The sequence below is a fragment of the Hemiscyllium ocellatum genome, chromosome 13, assembly GCF_020745735.1.
Source record: "Hemiscyllium ocellatum isolate sHemOce1 chromosome 13, sHemOce1.pat.X.cur, whole genome shotgun sequence".
In the NCBI taxonomy this organism is placed as follows: domain Eukaryota; kingdom Metazoa; phylum Chordata; class Chondrichthyes; order Orectolobiformes; family Hemiscylliidae; genus Hemiscyllium; species Hemiscyllium ocellatum.
Window position 1 is genome coordinate 58853203 of NC_083413.1, and position 27216 is coordinate 58880418.

The 27216-nt window shown below is 41.3% G+C and overlaps 1 protein-coding gene across 4 annotated transcripts in view; it reads left to right on the forward strand.

The window, feature by feature from the left end:
• The window catches only part of dock10 (dedicator of cytokinesis 10), a 341361-nt gene that overhangs the window by 263287 nt on the left and 50858 nt on the right, over positions 1 to 27216 (forward strand). For 3 of the 4 annotated variants that reach the window (XM_060834855.1, XM_060834853.1, XM_060834856.1), the window contains exons 38-47: positions 561 to 662; positions 1271 to 1395; positions 3609 to 3724; positions 5359 to 5496; positions 7998 to 8180; positions 15619 to 15729; positions 19030 to 19245; positions 21146 to 21203; positions 23683 to 23781; positions 26949 to 27055. In XM_060834855.1, the coding sequence (XP_060690838.1) occupies positions 561 to 662; positions 1271 to 1395; positions 3609 to 3724; positions 5359 to 5496; positions 7998 to 8180; positions 15619 to 15729; positions 19030 to 19245; positions 21146 to 21203; positions 23683 to 23781; positions 26949 to 27055 (1255 nt within the window). The remainder of the gene's footprint in view (positions 1 to 560; positions 663 to 1270; positions 1396 to 3608; positions 3725 to 5358; positions 5497 to 7997; positions 8181 to 15618; positions 15730 to 19029; positions 19246 to 21145; positions 21204 to 23682; positions 23782 to 26948; positions 27056 to 27216) is intronic. The other variant, XM_060834857.1, reaches the window with a different exon arrangement.

Below are 27216 nucleotides of genomic sequence, written 5' to 3' on the forward strand. Positions count from 1 at the left end.
ATATTGCAGTCCGGGACAGAAGGGATGGGGTGCGGTGTTAGAGGAGATGGTTAATAGTAGAAAACAGAAACAGGGAGATATCTTTTGCTGTCCAGATTAATCATGGAATTATGGGAGATTTTGACTGAGAAGTTTGATGCCTCATGGTTTTGGTATGGTCAACCAGATCTAGTGATGAATGGCTAAGCCAGTTATGTCTGTGTTCTGCACATGTATACACTCCCTGATCTGACAGGGCCAAGTCAGGAGTATGGAAAAGAATACATATTTAATGATATGTTATGATAAAAGTTGCGAAGCTTTATTTCATGACAAATCATATTCTCAAAGTATTCCTATAACATGATAACTGGCCTGATGTGCATTTACATTTTTCTTAAATTCTTACACACGTTTTTATTAAAAGCAATTAACTTCTGACGCTATAAGATTTTCACAACCTACCTCCATGTTCAATTCCAAATCACCCATGTTCAACAGCTATTCTGGACTTTGATGTTTTTTTCTCTAGCTTACTATATACAGCTGTAATCATCTTACCTTGTGTTTATTTGAAACAGAAAATTAGCGGCTGCAGCTAAACTCGCACAAGTTAGCCAGGGGAATGGAACTCTGAAAGGATCTAACCCAACTCATCAAAGTACTGGGCTTCTCTCTCAATGGTAACTCCTATCAATAAATTCAAATAAATAGTGTCCAATCTATTTTATTGACCTATCATTGGAATGTAATCAGCTGAGTAAACAACTGATACAATTGATTTGGTGGCGCCATGAGTGTCAGTTAAAAGGCAACATTCCTATTGTGTCTGTTACCTATTGATGGCGATAACATGTACCTCTGGAATGTTTTATGCTAAAATGATCAGTTTAAGTTGGTTGCAGCAATTAAGTTATTGTATTGATATGTATCCAGTGTTCTTGATGTCGTGTTTAATCATGTAACACGCTACAGGTCTCAACTTTAACCTATTACAAATCAGTGCTGTGAATAACACAATTACTCCAATTAATATTTATCTATACAATAGAGAATGACGATATATTTGTCACCCGGTACTTCAAGTATTTCTGTCGATGTGCTTGCAGAAAATCTGAAAAGTTTAACTGAAATATACAAACTGGAGGAAATAATATTGTTTTCCCAAAGCAGTGAAGTTTCAACTTTAGTAACTGTTTTAATTTGATTTAAACAAAATAACTCAGTAAAGCAACAGGAACTTTAAAAACTGAAGCTTTTGTATTTTATATTATGCCTTTTTATTTGTCAGGATACATTCAGGTCATGATGGACATAGACACGGAAGGTCCCAGACAATGCCTATAATACGTGGAAAGAATGCACTTTCAAACCCCAAACTCTTACAAATGATGGATGCTTCCAACATAATGTCCAGTATGTTTTTAAAAATATTAACATTGAGTATTCATTCTTTTTACAGATGATATATTGCTTTGCGCATCCTCTTAAAAAATAGAAATTGTGTTGAATTGATCTTTAGATACACTGACAAAATGTTAGCAAAATCACTCAAAGCTTAAAAATCCATAATGTGAAACTGTATATGGCTTGTAAAGTGTAAAATATCTCAATATGCATCATACATCAGGATTAACGATTAATGGTGATAACATTAACTCTACATTCCCTACGCTGAACTGATCAGCTTAAGCTGGTTGCAGCAGCTTTGCATATTATATTGGTTGTGTCCAGTCCTTTCAATTTCATGGTTAATCATGTGACACACTGCAAGTTTGAAGGAGGAGGTATTTTGGACTTAGCTAAAGGTATGTTCAAAAGAAAAATATTTTAAAGTAGTGCAGAAGTGCGAAGTAGTGCAGAAACGTTGAGGTGTGCAGGAGAAGGGTTCTGAAGCGTGTGATAAGGGCAGCTGCAGATCCTAGAATGCACAACAAAGAAAAGTTGGAGAACTGATGGTGTGCACGCACACACACACACTGGGGTTTCTAAGAGGTTGAAGGAAGAGATCAGTTGAAACCTAATAAACTGTTCAAAATTGCCACAAGCTTGAAAATTGGCTGAAACATAGAAGAGTGAAAATGTAGATTATGGGGAGGGTGATGTAACTAAGGATTCGAGTCCTAGAGAAGTAGTGAATAGAGAATTGGATAGGTATTTTAGGGACTGAGCACTTGAGAGATCTTAATTTTTGGCATTATCAGAAAGACACCAATCTCTTACATTCCTGGACTCTGCCTTATTTAAAAATTAGTCGTGAAGCATGTACAGTGGAAACTCAATTATCCGAATGTGATGGGTGGGCACTATCTCACGGTGGCTCTGTGGTTAGCACTGCTGCCTCACAGTACCAGGGTCCCAGGATCGATTCCAGCCTCAGGCAACTGACTGTGTGGAGTTTTCACATTTTCCCCGTGTTTGCGTGGATTTCCTCCGGGTGCTCCGGTTTCCTCCCACAGTCCAAAGATGTGCAGGTCAGGTGAATTGGCCGTGCTAAATTGTCCATAGTGTTAGGTGCATTAGTCAGAGGGAAATGGGTCTGGGTGCGTTATTCTTCGGAGGGTTGGTGTGGATTGGTTGTGCCGAAGGGCCTGTTTCCAGACTGTAGGGAATCTAATCTATTTCGTTAGGATAATCGATTATTCGGAAAATCGATTAAATGCCTTTCCTCTGGGGCTTGGTGTTTTTAAAGTCTGCTCCCTATTCAGGAGACTGCAGCAGCGCATAGCGCGTGAGATCCCGCCCCCAAAACCACCCCCCCCCCCCCATTCCCCTCCTCCTGTCCAACCTGGCCCCCAGCACAAAGCATATGATCTCCCACCCACACCACAGCCCCCTCACCGCCACCCATTCCCCCCCCCGGCCCCTCTTCAGGGCAGCTGGACTATACACCGACAACAAGACTGTAGCTGCCACTACCTTTGTGGGGTAAGTTTCCAACTAGCACACACACAGACACAGCCACACACACAACTTTTTACTGCAATATTTTGACAGTTTCCATGTTTGCCCTGTACGGGACAATGTTGGAGAGATTATTCCTGGGAAGGGGAAGGGAGGGGTTAGGGTACACCCCTCTGTAGAACTCCAGGGAAAGTGTGGGTAGAGAGAGCAGGCAGGAGGTCAGTCATTTGGAGACGGTGCCTGTTTAATCACTGTAAACAAAAGACATGATCACTGACGGATGTAATGTTTCTATTGGGATCTCGAGATCTCCTTCGGATAATCCGATTTTCGGATAATTGGTATTCGGATAATCGTTTCCTCTGTAAATAGATTCTAGATGATGTGTATAATTCACATTATATTTTGATCACATTTTATTATCTCATAATTATATGTGAAGTGCAATAGGCAGACTGGTTTTAGACTTAAATTCAAATTCAGTTCATTGTTTTCAACCTAAATTTCTAGTGTGGAGTAATTGTAAGCAACAAAATGGATTACAAAATCACCCAAATTGTATTATTGGCCTGTATTTGACATGTGCTGCCACTTAGTGGTTTTCAAAAATGAGTTTCATATACAGTACTGTCAATGCACATCTTTTAGAACAAAAATTGACACTAACTTTGTACCGACTCAGTTTGGCTTAATAACTGACTGCCTTTGCCATTATGTTCATTTAGATGGTTCTCCAACTGATATGGATACCTTGCTGCTTATAGATGTAGAAGCAAATATCGCAACAGAAGTTGGCATTACAGTGCTGGAGATCATCTGTCTTTTTACTCAGGCCCATCAGGTACTTATGACAATATTGATTTTTCTTTTACTGACAAAATACATTGATGTATGAATTTGAGATTGCATTAAAGCACTACAGATACTGTTAACTAAGTACTAACGGAGTGTAATCCAATGCCTTTGATTGTCCTGATTGCAAATCCACAGTGAAATTTGTAATTGTTAGGATTTTTGGAAAATTTTACATTTTAGATTGTCCCAAATATTCTTTTGTAAAAACTGCAACATTGTATTCACATATTTATATTCTTTTCTATTAAAATATGACAGTTCCTTGTAGGTTCCAAGAACACCTATGAACAGTTGCCTTACAGTGACAATGATTAATTTTTACTTTATAATGAAATTAAAATGGCTGATGATGAAGTAAGGTAGAAAATATGTTGTGTAAGTTCAAATGTTGGATAACATAGCTTTTTTAAAAAAATAAGTGCTGGAGTTTTCTCTTCTTAGGCCCAAACTTCCAACACATTGGAACTATTTGCCAAAGTGGTGAAAATGGTAGAAGTGATCTTGTCCTAGTCCTAAACGCGTTATTCTGATTCCAATAGGAGCAGGATTGGGGTCATGCCAGGTCTGAGGTCATGTCCACTTTACTGAAGCAGTAGCCATTTAAGTCATCAGCTTCCTGCACTGATGTGAAATTTTGGTTTCCTGTAGTATGAAACCCAAAGCATAGGCATAAGACCAGCTAAGACTCCTGAACTTTTATGATTTGTTTGGATTGCTCAGGTACTTCTTTGACTAGGTAATACACTCCAGTGGATATGGTCTTGAGATATCTCTGGGGAGGGGTGCTGGTACACTTTGGTGAGGTCATCAGGTATTTTTTAATGATTCTTAACACTGGGGAGGATTGTGCCGGAAAGATGCAGAAATTTCTTGGAGCTATTAAATCTATGAAAAAATCTCAAGATCTTCAGTAAGTTGCAAATCTACCAGGAACCATCAAAACGTGTTTTTTATGAATTAGAGTGATTTGTTCAAGACAGTTAGCAATATAGGAATGTAGGTAATGGAACACTGTTTTGTATGTACATGGGGTCTAGTGGATATTAAATGAGTTGGCATGTTAAGTGGGTGGAGCCATGGGTTGACATGGCTTGGTGCTAAATCTGTATAGGGACTGTAATTGACCATGAGGGATGGATAGAGGAGGTAAAGTTTTATAGGGGGTTTGGGGGTCAATGAGGGATATATAGAGGTCATTAGGAGCGTAGAGAGTGCTGGGGTAAGGAAATGGTGAGAGAGATGAGAGCTGGAGGAATTTCTTATGTTTTATTCTTTTATTTTAACTTTTGGGCACAGAGCTAATGGCTCCAGGCAAGCTTGCCACCCAGATCACCTCAGACTGCAACAGTGTTCTCTGCTCTGCCAAGGGTCACCCCAATTCAACTTCCAATCTAGCCCCCAATCCTGGCTCAGTCTGAAAATTGGGAATGAAGGTGGCCATTTGTAAAGGTCAGATTAATGGAGTTGGAATTCTCCTAAGTCCTCCCGTTCTTCCAGGAATAAACATCGGAACCTAGAATATCCAGTTTGAATCATAATGAGAGTGTAGGAGGTAGTCTGCAGAACTTGTGATTTTTATTAATACACAGGAATTAATCATTTTTAAATCGGATTTTGCAGAAACAATTGCAACAGGATGATGGACAGAATTCCACAATGAAGAGAGTTTTTGACACCTATTTGCTGTTCCTGCAAGTTAATCAGTCATCAGCTACTTTGAAACATGTGTTTTCAGCTCTTCGACTATTTGTTTCCAAGGTGCAGTAAATAGTGTTAAATAACAAAATATTCTGCATTATTGTTTGCATCCAATGGGTGAACCATTAAATTATCACACCTTCTGACAATATAGCAATGAGAATAAGTAATTAAAATGATGCAATAATGTGCAGGGTACATTTTGTGTTCTGCTTCAGCAACCTCTTGGTTTGATGATGATTTTGATCCGACTTCCAGCTGCCCCAATCTGAGTGTTGTTAAATCCTAAATCAGATATCCCTAACTCCAAAACCAATCTTTCATCAGCCTGCTTTCCATCTTGCTTTATCTCCAGACTTGAAAAAAGTAATATCTATAAATTATATACCTATATGGATGATTATATCAAGATTCTAGTTTACAGTGTTCATTAAATTTTGTTACTCTGTCCATTTTATAACATGAAAATTTCAACGGAAATCCCAAAATACCATGTAACAATTTCAACAGTTTTGATGGTTCAGACTCCTGGACTCCATCTCTAACAGCATTGTGCATCTAACTAAACCCATGGACTTCAATCTTACATAAAGGCAGCTCAGCACCACCTTCTCAAGGGCAGTTAAGAGTGGTGAATGATGCTTAGCTAACCAGCAATGACCACATCTCACAAATGACTTTAAAAAGTGTTTTACTAACTGTGAGCCAGTGGTTCTGCTGGAATATTTACAGAAGATTAGCACAATGCCACCTTACATGAATGTTATTTCCTCAGCTTGCCGAAATTAATTTCACAGAGATCTACTCAAGCTATTTAAAAACAACTCCTAATAAAACACCACAGCGTAAGAACTAGAAGTCAGCAAAGCTCATTTGGCGACTAAACCTCGTGCACTGCCATTCATTAAGGTCACGAATGATCAGATGTGGCCTCAGCACAACTCTCCTGTCCATCCCCGATAATCCTTCACTTACTTATTGATCAAAAGTACCTACTTAATGCAGCATTGATTGTATTCACTGGAGCAACTTTATTCTGCTCTCTGTTAAAAATGTTCCACTGGCTGATGGTCTTCTGACAGAAAATATCTCAGTTTTAAAAGAGAGTTCTAATTTTTAAACTGTGCACCTCCACCCCTTTCTACCCTGTCAAGTCCCAATTTTAAATATTTTAGTTAGATCACCTTCCATTCTTCTAGACCTCACAGTACTTAATCATGCTATGTACAGCAAGCTTGTAATTAATCGGCGCCTATGGGACCAGCAATATACAGTACAGGTTGATTAAATGTTCTGGTTGATCAAGAGGACCATATAATCAATGCAAAAACACACACTAAATAATAGGTAATGCAGGGGGGTACTGTTATACTTTATTAATGACGTAGATCACTTAAATAATAATGTATTTTGCTTTAAGTAAAACTTACTGGAAGAGAGCCTTCTCCCATGCACCCTCAACTGACTACTTGGACATCATGGAGATCATGATAACACAGTAAATTTCCAATATTTCAGGTGTATTAGTTTTGCTGGTTCATTGGGAGTGCTGGTTCATAAGGTGCTGGATAAAACAAAGTTTGCTGTATTTCTAAATGCTCTACTGTCACTCTCTTTCTATAGACTCTTACACTTTCCCCTTAACAGACATTAAGCCAACTAGCCTATAATTACTTGTTTTTTGTCTCTTTCTCTTTTCAAATAAAATTTTTGCAGTGTCAATTTTCCAATCTTCTGGGACTTTTCCAGAATCAAGGGATTCCTGGAAGATTGCTACTAGCACATCCATTATTTCTGTAAAAATGCATTCCATCAGGTCCTAGTAATGTAACCCACCCATTCCAGGAAGGCAGTTCAGTGAATATCCTCTGAATTGCTTGTAATGCAATGATATCCTTACTTGTGTATAAGAAGACAAAGGTTGCACACAGTATGCCAGGTGTTGTCTCACCAAGACCCTGTACAAGTGCAGTAAGACTTCCTTGCTCACATACACAAACCCAGTTGCAATGAAGGCAGCCATACTGTTTACCTTCCTAACTGCAAGCTGCACCTGCATGCTTGCTTTCAGTCACTAGTGTACAAAGACACATAGGTCCCTCTGCACATCAATGTTCCCTAACTATCACAATTTAAATAATACACGGCCTTTCTGTTTTTTCCAACTAATTGATGACTACACACTTATCCATATTATATTGCAACTGCCAATTCAGTCATTCATTCTAAACCATCTTGAAATTATTTAAATTACTTGAAGTTTTATTTGTATGCTAACTATCCACACTGGATATATCCACACTATCCAGTCTGCAACTCTGACACTCTTAAACATTTTGAATTGGATTATATTGAACTATTTTTGAATGTAGGAACCCATTTATAGTCAATTTGTAGCAATGCAAGTGATCTCAATACATGTCATGGATCAAAAATTTGTGCATTGTCAAATCTGTTCTAATGGCACGGTTGAAGTATCCTGTTAATTTTGAAAATATATGATGTTATTTAATGACACTCGTGCAGTACTAAAAGATTTCATACCTTCTATTTCTCACCAGTTCCCTTCAGCTTTTTTTCAAGGTCGTGCAGAGCTCTGTGGCATGCTCTGCCATGAAATCCTAAAATGTTGCAACCACAGGTCAAGTTCAACTCAAAGTGAAGCTTGCGCCTTGCTCTATCTCTTTATGAGAAGGAACTTTGAATTTACGAAAGGAAAATCAATAGTCAGATCTCATCTTCAGGTTTGTGACGATCTTGTCAATTTATAAAATTCAGCTGCATATTTTTAAAACATTGTGCTTTGTGTAAACTGAATAAGTGGAAATCAGCTATTTCAAAATTATTCTGTTCTTTAATCAGTCGAATACCACAGATCAACTAATGATATATTTCTTGTGATATTTACCAAAGTTTTCTTACATTTCTGTTAAAAAGGCAGCTAATTAAGGCTCTTGATGAACACAACAGCTGTGTATAACTCCACATGGAATTTGTGTTTTGTAATTCAGCAAAACAATTCAGTATTGTCCGACACCTTGGATGGGATTTTCCCTCCAGGGAGGAAACTGAGGTTGGGATTGTTTTTGAATCCAGAAATCTGCCTCCTGGGAGACACAGTCACTGAGCCTGATTTCACAGCAATATCCCTTTAACTGACTTGAAGATGGGCTCACCATCTAATTAAGGACAGCAGGTTCTCAAAGCTAGAAGGCCACTCAGACGTCTTGCAGCTTTCAAGGAGCAGCAGTAGGACAGGAAGGAACGGTCTCTTCAAATAAAGGGACCCTCGCTCCAGTATTCTTGTCAAATTATTTTTATTTTAAATTGGATCTTGCAGCCAGATGTGGGGCAGGGTGTGGGGATCAGGAGCAAATTCCTCTATAGGACAAATCTATGGTTGTTCCTACACCCAGCAGGCAGAGAGAGCTACTTGGGCTTTGCTGGAGTATGGTCTGTCACTGAATGCCACACTGAATGCGGCACGGTGGCACAGTGGTTAGCACTGCTGCCTCATAGCGCCAGGGATCTGGGTTCAATTCCCGCCTCAGGTGACTGTGTGGAGTTTGCATGTTCTCCCCGTGTCTGCGTGGGTTTCCTCCGGGTGCTCCGGTTTCCTCCCACAGTCCAAAGATGTGCGGGTCAGGTGAATTGGCCATGCTAAATTGCCCGTAGTGTTAGGTAAGGGGTATGGGTAGGTTGCGCTTCGGCGGGTCGGTGTGGGCTTGTTGGGCCAAAGGGCCTGTTTCCACACTGTAAGTAATCTAATCTAATCCAAGTATCTAACCATTCTGCCTTTATCTTGGATGCTGACTGGACAATCTGTTTGACCATACGCTGCCTGCAGGTGGAATTGCCCTGCTCCAGGATGATGCTGTGGTATAATGGTAATGTCACTGGACATTAGGACAATCCAAAGCCCATCCTGGTAACCTGGGTTCAATTCCCTTCTGCTGGCTGAATTTAAACTCAGCTGATAAAATCCAGACTTTAAAATTATCTTGAGCAGCGGTGAACATGCAACTGTCATTGATTGTTGTCAAAGCCATCTGATTTACGAATGCCTTTTAAGGAAGGAAATCTTCCATCTTTACTCGGTTGGCCTACATGTGACTCCAGACCAAGAACAATGAGGTTGACTCTGAATTCCCTCCAAAATGGTCTACCAAGACACCCAGCTTGGGGGCAATTGGGGATGGGCAAAAATGCTGAATATGACAGTGGCACCCACATCTCATAAAAGAATAAAGGGGAAAAATAACAGAGTGGGAAGCTCAAATTTTGCCCCTTGAAATGGCAACTTCCTCTGCACATTAAGTGTGCCAAAAAAGGCAATTTTGTTGCATGCAATAGATAGAGGAATTAGTTCCTCTTGTAATAGGCAGCTAACAGATTTTAAATTTACTAGTCATAAAAACAATATGGTAAATGGCATATGCTGCACATAGTTTGTCAGCAGTACACTGCCAGTCATCTTGATGCAAACACCAAAAGGCACATCTGGGGTTTTACAAGGTGTCAAACACCAAAAACAAATATTCATTCCTTTGCTTGTGCAAACATGGAGCAGCATATCATGAAGGTTCTTTCTAAAGCTGAGCTGCTGTGATTTTGGCCCACTTATGATCTGGAGAATCATTTCTATTTGTGGCTTAAACGATGGCCTAGTTCAACAATTCATATGGAATCAAAATGAAGCATAGGCCATGCAGCACTGGCAGCCATTACTTTCCATCATAGGCACTATCCCCCTCTTATTTGCAATCATTGCCTATCCTCTCTTCCCCCATCCACCTCACACTCTACTATTGATCATCACACTGCCACTTCCTCCTGAACTTTTCCCTGCTTGTCCATGAGCTGCCTGATGAAGTTAAAGCCTGTATTTACTAACAACTTGCCTGGGGGCTCACACACATTGCTGCAGCTCTGGTCGGACATAAATATCTGGTGAGCCTTGTGCATGTCTGTTCTGGCACAGCGACTGTTCTCAGTAAGCCTGTATCATACAATTTGAAAGTCAATAGGTAGAATCTTATAGGGGCCTGAGTGACGTTGGCAATGGTGAGATTAGTAGCAGAATTGGATGAGAAATCCAACGAGGCCAACCTTAACTTCGGGAGGATCTCCTTCCACCTTTTATGCTTTCCACAAGTGGCATGGCATGTTTCTCACTCAGCAGCAGAGGCCAGAATCCAATTAAGTGGGATTATTGTTAGTTAAGTGTCTCGTAAATGGCACAATTTACCTTATTAATATTCAGCTTTCTATCTTACCAAATGAACAAGATATTGAGGAAAATCAGGATGGGTACTTAGCGAATTCAGTTCACTGTGACCATCCTCCATGTTGCTTAGAACCAAATAGCATCTCAGGGCATGATCTACGGGCACCAGCTACATGCAAACATTGTCCACAGGCATAGGCATCCAGCATTCACCAATCCCTCATTTCATCATGGCATCTCTCAAGTTTACTTGCAGTGTGCTCTGGAAATACAGACTTACATTGCAGAGTACACAGACAACTAACAATGGAAAACCTGCTGCAGACACACTTTGCATGCATGGACTGGCACCCTCTTGAATGTTTGGACCAGACTGCACCTCAGAGCTACTGTCATGGTATTAGTTCCTTTAGTGCATGCTCATGACAGCCAGTCCTTGCATTGTCTTACCATGTTAATTAGTGCATTCACACATCAGGCAGCTTGCCTTGTTGATCAGCAATCTTCAGTCAAGGGGATGGACATCTTGTTGTATGGCGATGTGCTACATCAGTCTCACACTTGCTCAAATGTGCCAGAAGCTTACTTGGCAAACACAAGGCATCTGCAGCCAGCAGGAAACGATGGCTCAATGTCTTAGGGGAATAATCTTCATCAAAGTCCATGGAGGCATCCAACAACCAGCGGGTTCCAACACAGTATGTCAAGGGCAACCTCTGATACTTATCTGGGGATTAGCCATGGTCAGCCGTCCGCTTGTGGTCAGAGCTCTGTGGCCAGGGAACAAGGGTGTGGAGTGTCTGAAGAGGGAAATAACGTTGCACACAGACCCATGCACTGTAATGGACAGAAACCTGAAGGGTCCCTAATCTCTGACAATATGACTACATTGTTCCCTGTTTGTTTTGCACCTCACTGCTGCAGGCATTGCTAACCAAACCATGCACAAGAACACTTTTGGAAACAGACATCAAGAAAGGGTAGAAATATTGTAGGATGAGGGCCAAAAGTACCAATGGTACCCATTGCCTCTGCATGCCTTGTTTCTTGTTTTCAGATGATGCAGCAGGCTCTCACCATAGACATCAGTCATGTTAAATCATACATGGCCATGCAAATATCTTTCATGCTGGAACAATGACATTTAGGGCTCCACAGAGTGACAAACAATCAGCTGTGAAGTGAAAGAAATGCCATTTATAATAAAGAGCAAAGTAAATATAGTGTTGTTAGCTGTGCCACTAGGGTGCCCTCAATATGTTTTCTTCTTCCTCTCCCTCTCACTATCTTTTTGTGTACTCTCTGGTTTCACAGCTGGGTTGAGGAAACCTGGAGACTTGTTTGAGAGACCCAGGGCAGCTTGGACAGGTCAGATGTAGAGGGTCTTCTGGCCAGATGAAATGTGACCCTCGATAATGTGAATTTCTATGGGTCAGAAGGACACAGGCAGGTTGGAGGTGGAGGACCTGGCCACCTGAGCAGAGACTTGTGAGGTTCCTCCACTGGCTGGCTCCCCCTGTCACTTTGTAAGGACTGCTCGACAGGTTCCCCATCCCCTGTCACCGTGCCTGCAATCCTGAGGAGGCAGATGGGTGCCATGTGTGCGCATGTCTCCAGCAGGCTGTGATGGTGCTGGTCCTGCCTTTGTATAGCAGTGGTCAACCTGAGCATGACACGAGTCAGAAGGTTACATGACCTGCTGCGTTGATGCAGCTTCTGGGCATTGAGAGCCATTTGCTCTTCCATATCAGTCAGTCCCTTCTGCTCCTCCCTGGACGTCTCTTGGCTGCATCAGAGCTTGGTTTAGCAACCGATCTGCCCAATGCCATGAGAAATCATGGAGACTTATGAATGTAGCCCAGTCCATCAGATAAACCAGCCTTGCATCCTTTGACTTTGTCTGCACTTACTGCTGCCTCAGGAAAGCAGCCAATATAATCAAAGACCTTCCCATCTCAGTTATATGCTCTTCTACCCTCTTCCATCAGGCAGAAAATACAAATGTTTGAAAACACATTATGAGACTTTTGAACAGACCTTCCATGAATTAGAGTTGACCTTTATCTGCATCTTCTCTGTAACACCATATTCTGCAATCTGTTCCAATACTCTGATGTAAGGTATGATTTGTCAGGATGGCACACAAAATAATACTTTTTCACTGTATCTCAGTTCATGTGATAATAATAAATCAAATCAAGTCAAATCTACATGAAGTCCGTGATTGCTAACACCATGGGGTCCGTTTCTGCCCGAGGCTGAGCATCTGCCCAGTCTCTCGCAGTCCTCCAAGTGCCAGCAACATGGGGGCATCTCTTCTTTAGCCAGCTGCAGAGCTGTTGCAGTGAGGTGCCCACTAGTTTATGCTTTTGAACACTAATATTAACAGCAAACTGTCATTAAGTGAGATGTTAGAGGGTATGGGCTGCAGGTACGACTCTTGCTAATGCTTCCTATGAGGACTCAGTGCCCTTGTTCTCAGAGGTCGAGGAGGTGACTTCTTGGGGAGCTGCCTGTTTGTCTGTGCAGTTGCTGGAAGACACAGAGAACAGACATCATAGTCAGTGGTCAGAAGTGGTATGCAATGAATGAGGCTGACAGTGGGGTTAATGTGAAAGTTGCAGTGAAACGAAGCATGGTACTTTGTTGGTGGGATATTGATGGTTTGGCATCACTGGAGCAGTTCTAGTCTTCTCCTGTGATGCTCAGAACTCTCACCCTGTATGGGATAAGGAGCCTGATGTCTCCACCCATACAAGCCCTTGCTACAATGTGTGGGCTGTCTTCCAACGTAATGAGAGAAAGAGAGGAATTGAGTGAAATAGAAGTGGGTCATAGGGCTGTTAGCGCTAGCACTGGTGAACTGAAGGTGGTGGGGAATTCCAAACAGTTAATTAGACAGCACAGAGGCAGTGCGGAATTAGTTGTATGGGAGATTGTGAGAGTGAGTGAGGGAAGATTTTGCAAGCATCTTCTTTGCACCAATGCCCAAATGGGACCTTCAGGTTCCTATCAGAGAATCACAGACCCATCTTTCCAGCTTTCACATCTTCCATGGAAGAAGATTCTCTGTGAATGGGCAGGGTTGCTTCAGAGTGCCAATGCTCATCTGGGTTTACAGCAGCTTCTTAAAGATGGTGTGGATGCCAGAGATGGCAGACTTTTGGCAGATATCTACTGAATGGCGAGTTGTTCTGAAAACATGTGGTAAGGTGGGACCAGGATTGGATATGTCACACACCACCATAGGGCCGGGTAGGTAGTTGATGGGATGAGTTTGGGAAAATATGGCAAGAAAACTTGCCAAACTTTATGGTAAAAATTCCTTCTTCAAAACTCTACTTAACTCAAACTTAGCCAAAATAATATAAGATTCAGTCAAATGTTTCTTAAGTTTTCATGTCAAAAGCAGGTAGTCTGTTAAAAGCATGCTGTCTATGAAATAAATAGCCGCTTTGTTTTTGACAATGACATATTACGTACAACAACCACGATTTGAAATTGACATAACCAATAATCCATAGCTTGCAACTATGATTATAGATTAATCCAAATTCTGGTTTCTCATGACAAGCCTTTCTTAATGACAGGTTTGTAATGTCCATCAATTAAATCATCCTCATTATTTCACTTGGTGGGCTTCCTTATCTTCCAATTTATATTTTTGCAGAAGATAAAATTTATAGTTTAATGACAGATAGTCTGATTAGTTTTAACATGTTGATACTGAATATGAATTGTCCTTATTTCCTGTGCAATTAATAATATAAAAACAGTCATGTCTTTTAACAACTGAATCAAATTCTCAACCTAAGTAAAACTAAATAACTTGTCCAGAATTGGCGGAAATATATGTTAATTCATCTAATTATTCTATCTAATCTTTTGCCATTCTTCTGTCTCCCTTTTTAAAGGAGCTACTTACAATTATAGAAAGGTGTAGTTTGGAGAAGGCCCTTCAGCCCATCAAGCCAACACCATCAAATGCATACTTTCCTGCACCAGGTTCAATGCCTTAAACATTATGACACTTCAAGTGCACATTCAAATACAGGTAGACAATCCTTTATCCAAAATTCCAAAATCCGAAAAGCTCTGAAATCCAAAGGTTTTTATTTCCCCCTGAAGTTTTTTCTCATTAACAAGGTTGTTTGCCATACAAACAGTTAACGCAATTCCAAACCCACTCGACCCACGTCACTCAGGTGTGATGTAGCAGCGTGGCCCAGCACTGCCAGGCGTCAGTTCTGTCTCAGTGCTCATAGTCATCACAGGTGGGTCTGCTGTTTGGTAATTTTTTTTATCTTACTATGAAAATGTCATTTAATCATTTATCCAAAAAATTCCGACGTCCGAAAGACAGCTGGTCCAGAAGGTTTTGGATAAAGAATTGTCTACCTGTGCTTGTTTAAGGTGTGCGATTACCCGCCTCAGATTTCCTCCCAAGCATTGCAAACTAGAGCCCCATAACACTCCGAATGGAAAAAACATCCTCAAATATCCTCATAACCTTGCTCTTGATCCTTTGACTATGGGAAACAGCTGTTTCCTATCCACTCTGTCCATGCCACTCATAATCTTATACACCTCTACCAAGATCCCCCTTCATCCTTCTCTGTTCCAAAGAAAGTAGCTGCAATTATCCAGCCTTTCTTCACAGTTTGAAATACTCCATCCTAGGCAAATTCCAGTGAATTTCCTCTGCACCCTCTCCAGTGCAATCACATCCTTCCTATAATGTGGTGACCAGAACTGCATGATGTTCATTGTGGGGAGTAAATGTAATCAGATGTAGCCAGAACGTTTAAGACTGGAATAAAAAATAAATTATTATAGTTTAATTAATAGACCGATTAATATGTTTTAAAAATTAATGTTCTGCACTATAATGGCTGACTGTATTCCCATGCCTCTCAGAAGGGCAGTTTTGGTATGTATTTGCATTTCCTTTCCAGCTTATCAAAGCCGTAAGTCAACTGATAGCAGATGTGGGAATGGGAGGCACTCGGTTTCAGCAGTCACTGGCCATAATTAACAATTTTGCAAATGGAGATAAGCCCATGAGTGTAAGTAAAGTTTAGAAAAATTACTTTAACGTCTGTTTGTAAGCAAGGTATTGAATGCTGCGTCCATGTATAAAATGTGCTGACCTTTCATCAGAGCAACAGTGTATCAGTCTGATGTTATTCTGCTGGATGGGTTACTCTTTGGAGGGTTGGTGGGGACTGGTTGGGCCGAAGGGCTTGTTTCCACACTATAGGGAATCTAATCTAATCTGTAACTGTAGAGATAAAGTGTTGCAACTGCCTGTGTAGCTTTCTGAATCAAGCAACCATTGCTCTTCGCCTGACAATTCCCAAGCTTTTGCGCTCAAATTACATGATTGAAACTTGACATATGTGGAATTAGTGACAAATGTCATAACACTTTAGTTGGTGTTTTTTTATTTCCTGGCTTCAAGAAAGAAAAATGGGGTTCTGTCCCGTGAACTGTGGTCTTGCTGGTAACAATTATTGAAGAGGTAGCCTCCTCCCCACTCACCATCTTATTCAGAGTAATAGGTGGGCTTCCAATGTTGCCAGTAAAAGAAGATGCTGAAAATGTGTTGCTGGAAAAGTGCAGCAGGTCAGGCAGCATCCAAAGAGCAGGAGAATCGACGTTTCGGGCATGAGCCCTTCTTCAGGAATGAGGAGAGTGTGCCAGGCAGGGTAAGATAAAAGGTAGGGAGGAGGGACTTGGGGGAGGGGCGTTGGAAATGCGATAGGTGGAAGGACGTCAAGTGAGGGTGATAGGCAGGAGTGGGGGTGGGGGCGGAGAGGTCAGGAAGAAGATTGCAGGTTAGGAAGGCGGTGCTGAGTTTGAGGGATTTGACTGAGACAAGGTGGGGGGAGGGGAAATGAGGAAACTGGAGAAATCTGAGTTCATCCCTTATGGTTGGAGGGTTCCTAGGCGGAAGATGAGGCGCTCTTCCTCCAGCCGTCGTGTTGCTATGGTCTGGCAATGGAGGAGTCCAAGGACCTGCATGTCCTTGGTGGAGTGGGAGGGGAGTTGAAGTGTTGAGTCACGGGGTGGTTGGGTTGGTTGGTCCGGGTGTCCCAGAGGAGTTCTCTGAAACATTCCACAAGTAGGCGGCCTGTCTCCCCAATATAGAGGAGGCCACATCGGGTGCAGCGGATGCAGTAAATGATGTGTGTGGAGGTGCAGGTGAATTTGTGGTGGATATGGAAGGATCCCTTGGGGCCTTGGAGGGAAGTAAGGGGGGCGGTGTGGGTGCAGGTTTTGCATTTCTTGCGGTTGCAGGGGAAGATGCCGGGAGTGGAGGTTGGGTTGGTGGGGGGTGTGGACCTGACGAGGGAGTCACGGAGGGAGTGGTCTTTTTGGAACGCTGATAGGGGAGGGGAGGGGAGGGAAATATATCTCTGGTGGTGGGGTCTGTTTAGAGGCGGAAATGACGACGAATGATACGATGTATATGGAGGTTGGTGGGATGATAGGTGAGGACCAGTAGGGTTCCCCCCACCAACCTCATATACATCGTACCAGGACAGAACCCCACTGGTCCTCACCTACCACCCCACCAACCTCCATATACATCGTATCATTCGTCGTCATTTCCGCCACCTCCAAACAGACCCCACCACCAGAGATATATTTCCCTCCCCTCCCCATCAGCTTTCCAAAAAGACCACTCCCTCCGTGACTCCCTCGTCAGGTCCGCACCCCTGACCAACCCAACCTCCACTCCCGGCATCTTCCCCTGCAACTGCAAGAAATGCAAAACCTGCGCCCACACCGCCCCCCTTACTACCCTCCAAGGCCCCAAGGGATCCTTCCATATCCACCACAAATTCACCTGCACCTCCACACACATCATTTACTGCATCCGCTGCACCCGATGTGGCCTCCTCTATATTGGTGAGACAGGCTGCCTACTTGCGGAACGTTTCAGGGAACACCTCTGGGACACCCGGACCAACCAACCCAACCACCCCGTGACTCAACACTTCAACTCCCCTCCCACTCCACCAAGGACATGCAGGTCCTTGGACTCCTCCATCGCCAGACCATAGCAACACGACGGCTGGAGGAAGAGCGCCTCATCTTCCGCCTAGGAACCCTCCAACCACAAGGAATGAACTCAGATTTCTCCAGTTTCCTCATTTCCCCTCCCCCAACCTTGTCTCAGTCAAATCCCCCGAACTCAGCACCGCCTTCCTAACCTGCAATCTTCTTCCTGACCTCGCCGCCCCCACCCCCACTCTGGCCTATCACCCTCACCTTGACCTCCTTCCACCTATCGCATTTCCAACGCCCCTCTCCCAAGTCCCTCCTCTCTACCTTTTATCTTAGCCTGCTTGGCACACTCTCCTCATTCCTGAAGAAGGGCTCATGCCCGAAATGTCGATTCTCCTGCTTTTTGGATGCTGCCTGACCTGCTGTGCTTTTCCAACAACACATTTTCAGCTCTGATCTCCAGCATCTGCAGTCCTCACTTTCTCCTCGTAAAAGAGGATGAACAACTCTAAAGCCTGCCATCCCCACCAGGAGGGCTGGGCACTGCTGAACCAGGTCAGGGACCTTGAGGGTTTCTCAGTATGGAAGTGTTTGTGCAGGTACAGATCCAGAGCAAAACTTGTAAGAGTTGAAGGTATTATATCCCTTGATGTAGAGAGGAAAATCCCTCCAGAAAAATCACTCAAACTGCCCCGTGCCCCTTCTAGCCCAGGATGCTGTCATTGGGACATGGATTACGCAGCTGCCAATCATCTCTCAACTTGCTACATTGAGGTGGTGTCCTCTGCATTGGACAGAATGCCATTTTGTTAGTGGTCAGGCTGTAAAATTGAACTTATTTGGGGCCTTTAATATCTTAATTGGTGCCCATTTCCATGGAATGTCCAGTCAACCCAACACTCAGTCCAACCCTGGAAAGTAAAATAAAGCAAAGAGCTGTGGATGAAGCTCTGCAACAAAAACAGAAATAATGGGAGAAACTCAACTGATCTGGCAGCATCAGTAGAGAGAAAGCAGAGTTAACCTTTCGTGTCTGATGACCCTTCTTAGATGAACTAGAAATGTTAACTCTGCTTTCTCTCCACAGTTGCTGCCAGACCTGCTGAGCTTATCCAGGTATTTCTGTTTTTGTTCCCAACCCTGGACAGGTTCCCTGGCAGCTGGAATGTACAGGGAGATATCTGAGAATGGCTCCTCCCCACTTTCACAGCTCTGCACCTGCCACTTTAGGGTCAGGAAATTTCAGCCTGTAGTTTTATTGTGGATATCAGACATAAGCATAGGTTAGCAATAGTTAAATGTCTTTTATATGTGATTTGAAAGTAACCTTTCCTTGGGTTCACATCCTCTAGAACACTTTATTTCCTATGGAAGTGAAGGATCTGACTAAGCGAATAAGAACTGTGTTAATGGCCACAGCTCAGATGAAAGAGCATGAGAAGGATCCAGAGATGCTGATTGATCTTCAGTACAGTCTAGCAAACTCATATGCCAGTACTCCTGAACTACGAATGACGTGGCTTGAGAGCATGGCAAAGATTCATATACGAAATGGAGATGTGTCGGAGGTAATTCACGCTATCTTATTTGTTAAGACATTGATTCCTGTTTCTGCCTAAACAAATTGAATGCATTTTAATCTCCAATAAAGCCTTAGGAAAGGAAGAGATGAAGAAATGTGAAGAAGCTGTATATGAAGATAACGATGGTCATGTTTGATCAGCTCTTCCTACAGGAAACGTCATGATTGAAACATCAATCTGAGTCAAAAACCAAGCTTGCACTGCACCATGGGATAGGTTTCCTCAGCATCTTCTTGCAATGTAGGAATGTACAGGCCCTGCTTGGTTTAATGATGTTCGAGGGAAGTCAATTATTGATCTAACTAGAGGCGACTCTAGAACTGAAGTGTTAAAAGTTCATTACCTGTTAGCAGCTGGTTAGAGGTTACACTGACATTGGCATTGTTACAGAGACTGAGGGGAACCTGGAGATTAATGATCCTTTGAAATCCTAAGCTGTTCTGGCCACAACACCATACAGTATCATTATAATGGGGGGGTGTTTATGGCCCTCCTCAGTCTTAACCTTTTGAGATACATTAATCAAATCAGCCACAAAGCCTTTAACCCTATTATTAATCTCATACATTTGGGAATATAATTACATATCCCACTAACCCCATGTTTCTGACTTCATAAATTCCGGCAATCTAGAACTTTCACTATTTCCTTGGAATGCATTCTCTTTGGGCTTGGAAGGCTGTATCTTGCTGAGTGGAAGACTGTTTTATTGATTGTCTTGCTGACAGCCTGAGGTCTGGTCAGCTGTTTCCTCTGGTTCACTTTTAATCCTTGGATTCCCTTCTCTGAGGGTGCCTTCCCTGCTGAAACAAGCAATTTTTTTTTGCAGTATCTTAAATTGTTGGACACCGGTTATCCCTTCTCAGTGATGGTTTCCATGGAGTTTTGTTGCACCGTAACTGTGACAGCAGAATTTTATTCTCAATCTGTGTACAGATCTGTGCTAAAACATGCAGACTTTGAAGATCAATTTTAGATCTCTCATCTTTTCTAGACTTTTCTACCACATTAATCTCTCTATATGGGTAGCCATTCAACTGTGTCCTACTCTGCCACACTTTCTGTAGGTAACCTATTGCATGATAGATAAAGTAATTACTCTTCATAGCTGAGCACTGTCCAAGGAGTTTTAACTCTCAGGCCTTACCTACAACGGCTCCGTGAGACTCCTTCCCAAACTAGGGAGACCAATGGGACTGGTATTTTGGCTGCAGGAGACCACTGTAGAAATCTAGGTGGCTAGCAGGGTCTGAGGTGGAGCTTTACAGAAATGGGAGAATTAGTGAAACACAGGATAAAGGAGGCCCAAGGTTTCTTTGTGGAGCCCAGAGAGACAATTGTGCTCCTAGGTTAGAAGAAAACTAAAAGTTAAAGCTAAAAATAAATTTTTCTGGGCCTCTTCATTGATTCAACTGATTGGCCTGGATTCACTACCCAGGTTTATGTTACAATGAGGCCTGATGACATAATCAGGGCCTTATCCATATTTTTAAGCACTGACTGCAGTCTTTTGGCTGGTTTCCACTTCACCCATTCAAAAGAACAGGTCAATGTAAGTATAATAAAATTAGGTTATGAGAAATGAGGGGAATTGAAGGAGGGTAAATCCTTCAATTCAATGAGCCTATTTTAACTGCTTAGTCTCTGCCAGATCAACAATGCTAAAATCGACCCTTGTGTCATTGGAGAGCAAAATGGATTTGTCTGGTCACAATGTGGATTTTTAAAAATAAAGTTCTGAATGACTGTAGTAAGGGCAGCATTTATTGCCATCTCAAAATCGTCCTTGAGAAAAGGGTGGTGAACTGTCACCTTGAATCTCTGCCATCATGTGTTGCAGTGAAATGTATTTTCTTATATAACATTTATATTTCTGATATTGCAGGCTGCAATGTGCTACATCCACATCGCTGCTCTTATATCAGAGTACCTGAAAAGAAGAGGTAGGTGAATATTTAAATACAAGTACAAACTTGTTAACTAATATATCTATGACATTCATACTAGAAGGGTTATCTTGGTGGAAAGATGAAAGCAGACTGTATGTATAATAAAGCACATATCTGAATGGCTGGATTTAGTGTGCAACCTTGGTTCTAATGACTCGATCATAATTTGAACTTGCCTGAAGATACTAAAACAGAGACACACACAGGTCTAACATTGGATTACTGATTAGATGCTCCCTAATGTAAGGGAGTGTATGGAAATGTTACTGCAGACAGGGAAGTAGTAAATGAAAGCCTACCACTTAAGAAAGGAGAAAGTAACAATAGAAAACTGCAGACCTGTCAGTTTAATATTAGAAGTTAGGAAAGTGTTCAAATCTATTCTAAAGAATGTGATGACTGGATAGGAGAGTGTCCAGATGGGGCAGAGTCAGGATGGGTGTACAAAGAGCAGAACGCATTTGATAAACTCGGCATTTTTTGAGGATGTTGCTCACAGCTTTGATGAAGGAGATTGAGTGGATGTGGTGTATTCAGAAAGTTTCCCTGCACAGGAGATTAGTAAATAAAGTTAGAACATGTGGCTTTGGGGACAATATACTAGTAAAGATTGAGAATTGATTAACAGATAGAAAGCAAAGAGTAGGAATAGTTAGATTTTTTTGTTTGGTATGTCATTAATAGGGGGTACTGTAAGGATCAGTGCTCAGTCCAAAACTGATTCCTGATGAAGGGCTTATGCCCGAAATGTCGAATTTCCTATTCCTTGGATGCTGCCTGACCTGCTGTGCTTTAACCAGCAACACATTTTCAACCACAACCTATATAAATCAATTAGATGTGGGAGCCAATTGTAATATTTCCTAATGTGATGATGAGTCACGAACTGTGAATGTAAACTGTGAGGAGGCTTCAAGAAAACTTGTGCAACAGAGTGAATAGGCTCGAACATGACAAATGGAATTTAATGGAAGCAAGTGTGTGATGTTGTTTAGTCATATAGAACTTGAGTATGACTGACAAAACACACATTTTGTGGAGGGTCTTTCAGCAAAATGCAAGAGTGATGTTGAAAAATCTGAGGCTCATTTGGAGCTTCGCTGAGGGTCAGACACTGAGACCTTTGTTTTAAAATCACCAATATAGAACAGAATCCCTTCATTGGAACTCTGTTGGAGGTAAATCTCTGAATGTAGTTCCCCATCTGCATCTTTGGGTTTGTGAGCTGCGTGGTTGAGGGATATCACTTATCCCCGAGTAACTAGCCAGTTACCCAGTGGTCTGGGTCGGATAGATGGAAGAAAATTGACAGTTGGCTCAGGCTGAATATGTTATAACCACTGCCAGGAATCCAGGCACAGAACTGCTTGTGGTTATGCACAGGTTACATGCTCATAAATAGAAAGTCTTCCTGTTCTAGAACACTGTTGAATGCAGTGTCAGATCCACTGTTGAGGTCATGAAAATCTAGAAAATAAGGCAGTGTACTCATGTGTTTCTTGCTTGTGATCTCCATAGAAATTGAGAGAATGTAACATAGCAAATGATGTCTTGCCTCATACACTCTGCACTGAAATCTGATTTAGACGGTTTAGGCCAGACTTTTATCCCAGAGATGGAGCTAATCTTCCTGTCTCAATCCTGCTTCTGTTGCTGTGCTGGTAGGAAAGGTGTTTTTTTTTTCCATTACCATGGCCTTAACTGGGCTTTTACCAGCAAGGCCAAGGTGGAGAAGTGAAATGATTTGAAATGGACATATTAAAAGACCTGCCTCCATTTCCGAAGAAACTCGGCCTTGTTCTTCAGGAGGAATCAGTGCCAAGTTGAGCTGTATTGGGAAGAGCTTGCAATCAATAGAAATGTAAAACCTAAGATCAGTTGAGACCCCTTGCCTCACCTCCTTCACTCCCCACCCCTACTTCCACCCACTTCCCACAGTATGAACAGAACTCATCAACTCAATTTGTGGAAACCTTTGAATTGCCCATAAAAGTCCCTGAGTAAACACGCTCACTTCAAGCCAGTCAGAGGCAGATCAAGCACTAGAAATCCTGGCCTGATTTTTAGCAAACTCTTCACTTGTTTTTTTATCTAAAAGTGGGTTATTGCTTCTGGTACCTTCACACCCATTCCCTTGCGGGAAAGAATAAGGTGCATTATTGGAAGGACCTATAAACTAATTAGCAATCTGATAGCTCACATCATGAGCGCTCCATTGGTGGGCAAATTTAAGCCCTGGAGTGAGACTTGCATTTGTTGCCCTATTCCTCCAAACTACTGAGCAAACTGTGATTTAGTTCCTTCCTGCAAAAGCTTTATGAATGACAACGTTCTAAATTAATATGATGCAAGTTTTGTGTGGGCTTCTTTTGACAAAGTTTTCAGATCCAAATTAAGTATTTATCAACTTTAATATCATTTGTGTTTTTGTTTAACAGTAGTGTCATATTATTCTAATACTGCCTTGCTATAGGTTATTGGAAATCAGAAGTGACTCGTTTATCAACCACCTTCTCTGAAGAATCACATAACCCTGACAGTAACCAATTACTAACATCAAATGAAGGAAGAAGTGAGTGATCTAACAATGCTTTGTGATGTGTGCAAGGGCAACTCCATGCATATTTCATTAACACTGTAGTGGCTTTACTGTCTTTGATGATTACTTCTTGCTAATATGTTTAAACATATCCAAGTATTAATTTATAATTTGCAGCTTTAGCAAGCAGTACACTAAACTTTCATGTTTACAGATTTGCTTTTCTGGCAATTCATGTGCTTTGTTAATATTAATTATTTTTAAATAACATTTCTTTCATATGTGAATATTACATACTCAATTCTCTTCTTGTTAGATTTTGTAAAAAGGAAGTGGGCCATTAGTCAGAACATGTCAGTACCACCCCAAAATAGATTTACTTTCTTTGTTAACTAGTCATAGAAAGTAATCTCTTTCACGTCCAGATTAAACTTACAAAACATTATAATGTAATTACTTCCCTACATAACTAAAAAAAAAGTCCTGCTATTGACCTAAAAAATTCAATTTGGTAATTTACTAAATTTTATTTCCAAATTTAGAAGTACTGCAAGTTTTGTTTTCTAACCATTAAAATCTGTTCTGTTAGGCTCACACACCCTTGAAGTATTTATTATTAGCATAAATACAATGTTTTTAGATTATTTTTGTATTCCCCCTTATATTGAGGCAGTTGTGTTCTCTTGCTTGCAAGTTGGTTGTTTTATTAACAATTACTGCGGTATCTGTGTAAAATGGGTCACTAATTTCTCCATTTGCTTTTGTACCAGTGAAGAGCATTTTTCAAGCAAAGGATATTGCCAACAATGGAGAATTTTAACTGCAGGGAATAATTGAGTTTGTTGGCATTGATTTCTGTCGAACTGAGAATGCTGAGGGGCGATTTAATTGAGGTGTATAAAATCATCAGAAGCACAGACCTAATGGATTGAGATGATCTATTTCCTTTATTAAAGAGTCCAATAATACAGAGACATAGCTTTAAAATAATTCATGAAAGTAACAGAGAGTTGAGAAATGTTTCATGCAGAGGATAGTGGGGGGTCAGGGGTTCAGTGCCTGCAAAGAATGGTGGAGGCAGAAATCCTCATCATGTTAAAGAAACTCTTGGGCATATACATTAACTGCTGGAACCTATAACTTTATGTGTGATATCAGATGTGTTATCTTTCTCAGCCAACATAGACATGGAGGGCTGAAGGCTATCTTCTGTGGTGTAATTGTTTCAATGTTTCTATATTTCTCAACCTGACTTCTACTGCGTGGTTAGTAGTAATAACTTTTATTTATATAACCCATTCAACATTATAAAATGTCCTGAAGTTCTGAGAATGCTCATGAGACCAGAATCCAACCACAATATAGATCTGAACCTGGGGTAGATCACAGAGAAATGGTTTGGTGAGGGATTTGAAAACTAGGATGAAAATTTTAAACTTGAGACTTTTCTTGACTGGGATCCAATGTAGATCAGAAAGTATAGGGTCGGTGGACAAATGAAACTTGGGGCAAGTAAAGCGAAAGACAGCTGAGTTTTTAATGACCAGAGGTTCACGGAGGGTATGATATGGCAGACTGGCCAGAAGTGCATTGGAATAGTTAAGGAAAGTAAGGCATACATGTGGGTTTCAGCAGGTGAGCTGAGGTGTGAGTGGAACTGGATAGTGTTGTGGAGGTAGAAATGGGCAGTTGTAATGAGGGTGCCCGTATGTGATTAATGGCTCATCTTGGGGACAAATACGACATTAAAGTTGTGAACAATCTGGTCCAGCCTAAGATTGACAGGTCTGATCGAGAAGAGTCACTGAGGAGGAACTTGCAAGCAAACAATCTCCTTGCCTCCATCTAATCAGCAATTTCCAGCATTTTCTGCTTCTATTTATACATTTCCATCATCCACAGTAGTTCAATTCTCGAAAGGCTCTTGTGCATATCTGGTCCACTTTTCTCTGATGTCCACGATGAACTTCTACCTCATAAGAATTGTCAACTGAAGAATTCATTTAGATGGATTTCACTCTCTTTTATCATTGCTTTTACAGTCATATAATACTCCAGAGCTTAAGGTACATCAGGGTGCAACCTAAAGCATCAAATCTGCAGATACAGTTCTTCAGAAAGACAACAAATCCCCAGAGAAATGCTTTGGGTTTTTTGAGAACTGAGTTAGAAAGGAAAGCTATCATCGCTTTTGCAAATATTAAGCATATTATGGTTACTAAGATTGCCATGTTGTCAAACCATAATTCATGCATTCAGTTGAAGCAATCACAAGTTTTTCATCTGCTTTGTTCTGAATTCATTTAGAGCCAACTTTGTAGTTTTTCAATGAGACATCTAATTTACAGATGTTTTAGTATTTGGTTAGAGTAAGGTAATGGTCCATAAATGGGCGGCATGGTCACTCAGTGGTTAGCACTGCTGCCTCACAGTGCCAGGGGCCCGGGTTTGATTCCAGCCTCAGGCGACTGTCTGTGTGGAGTTTGCACATTCTCCCTGTGTCTGCGTGGGTTTCCTCCAGGTGCTCCGGTTTCCTTGCACAATCCAAAGATGTGCAAATTAGGTGAATTGGCTGCGCAAAATTGCCTATTGTGTTCAGGGATGTGTAGGTTAGGTGCATTCATCAGGGATAAATATAGAGTAATAGGGCAGGGGAATGGGTCTAGGTGGGATACTCTTCAGAGAGTTGGCGTGGACTTACTGGGCCAAAGGACGTGTTTCCACACTGTAGGAATTCTGTGATCTATTCTAAATTATACATTGATTTGTTACAAAGTTAGTTCAATAATTCAGGAGGTTGATAAAGGGTTGTTATATTAACAACAAATTATATATTTCATATTACTGATCAAACAAGTATTAATTAAAATATCACTTTGCAGTCCAGTCGGTTCTGATATAACACAACAGCTTGGTTCTTGTGCAATATCGTGTTATTAAAAAATTGCACAGTAGCCGCACCATTTAAACTAATGGGACTGGAATCGAGTTACAGCCAATACAGGTAAGGAAAGTTTGTGTTCTACAACTAATAGTCCAAATTTTTCAATTGCGTCAAAGCCAATTCACATTGAAGGAGCATGCATTATAGCAGAACCAACTGTACATTCTTGCAATCCCCAATCAAGGTGCTTTATTTGTCAACATGTTCATCAACATAAAACTGCATGTAATTGAGTTTAACATAACCTTCCTCTTAGGTTTGTTTTCATTGGGATGGTCAGCCTTTCAGACTATTACTCCCAATGTGAAAGAAGAAGGGGCCATGAAGGAAGACTGTGGAATGCAGGACACCCCATATACTGAGGTTGGAATTATTACATCTTTAATGTATTGAATTGTATAAGTCAATGAAAAATAACTATTAACAGAATACTTACTTGCCTTGGTGGCAAGTTTCAGATTGTTTCTTTCTTTTTATTGTTGTTGATTGATCACATTAGCTAATCTAGGCATTTGACGATATGT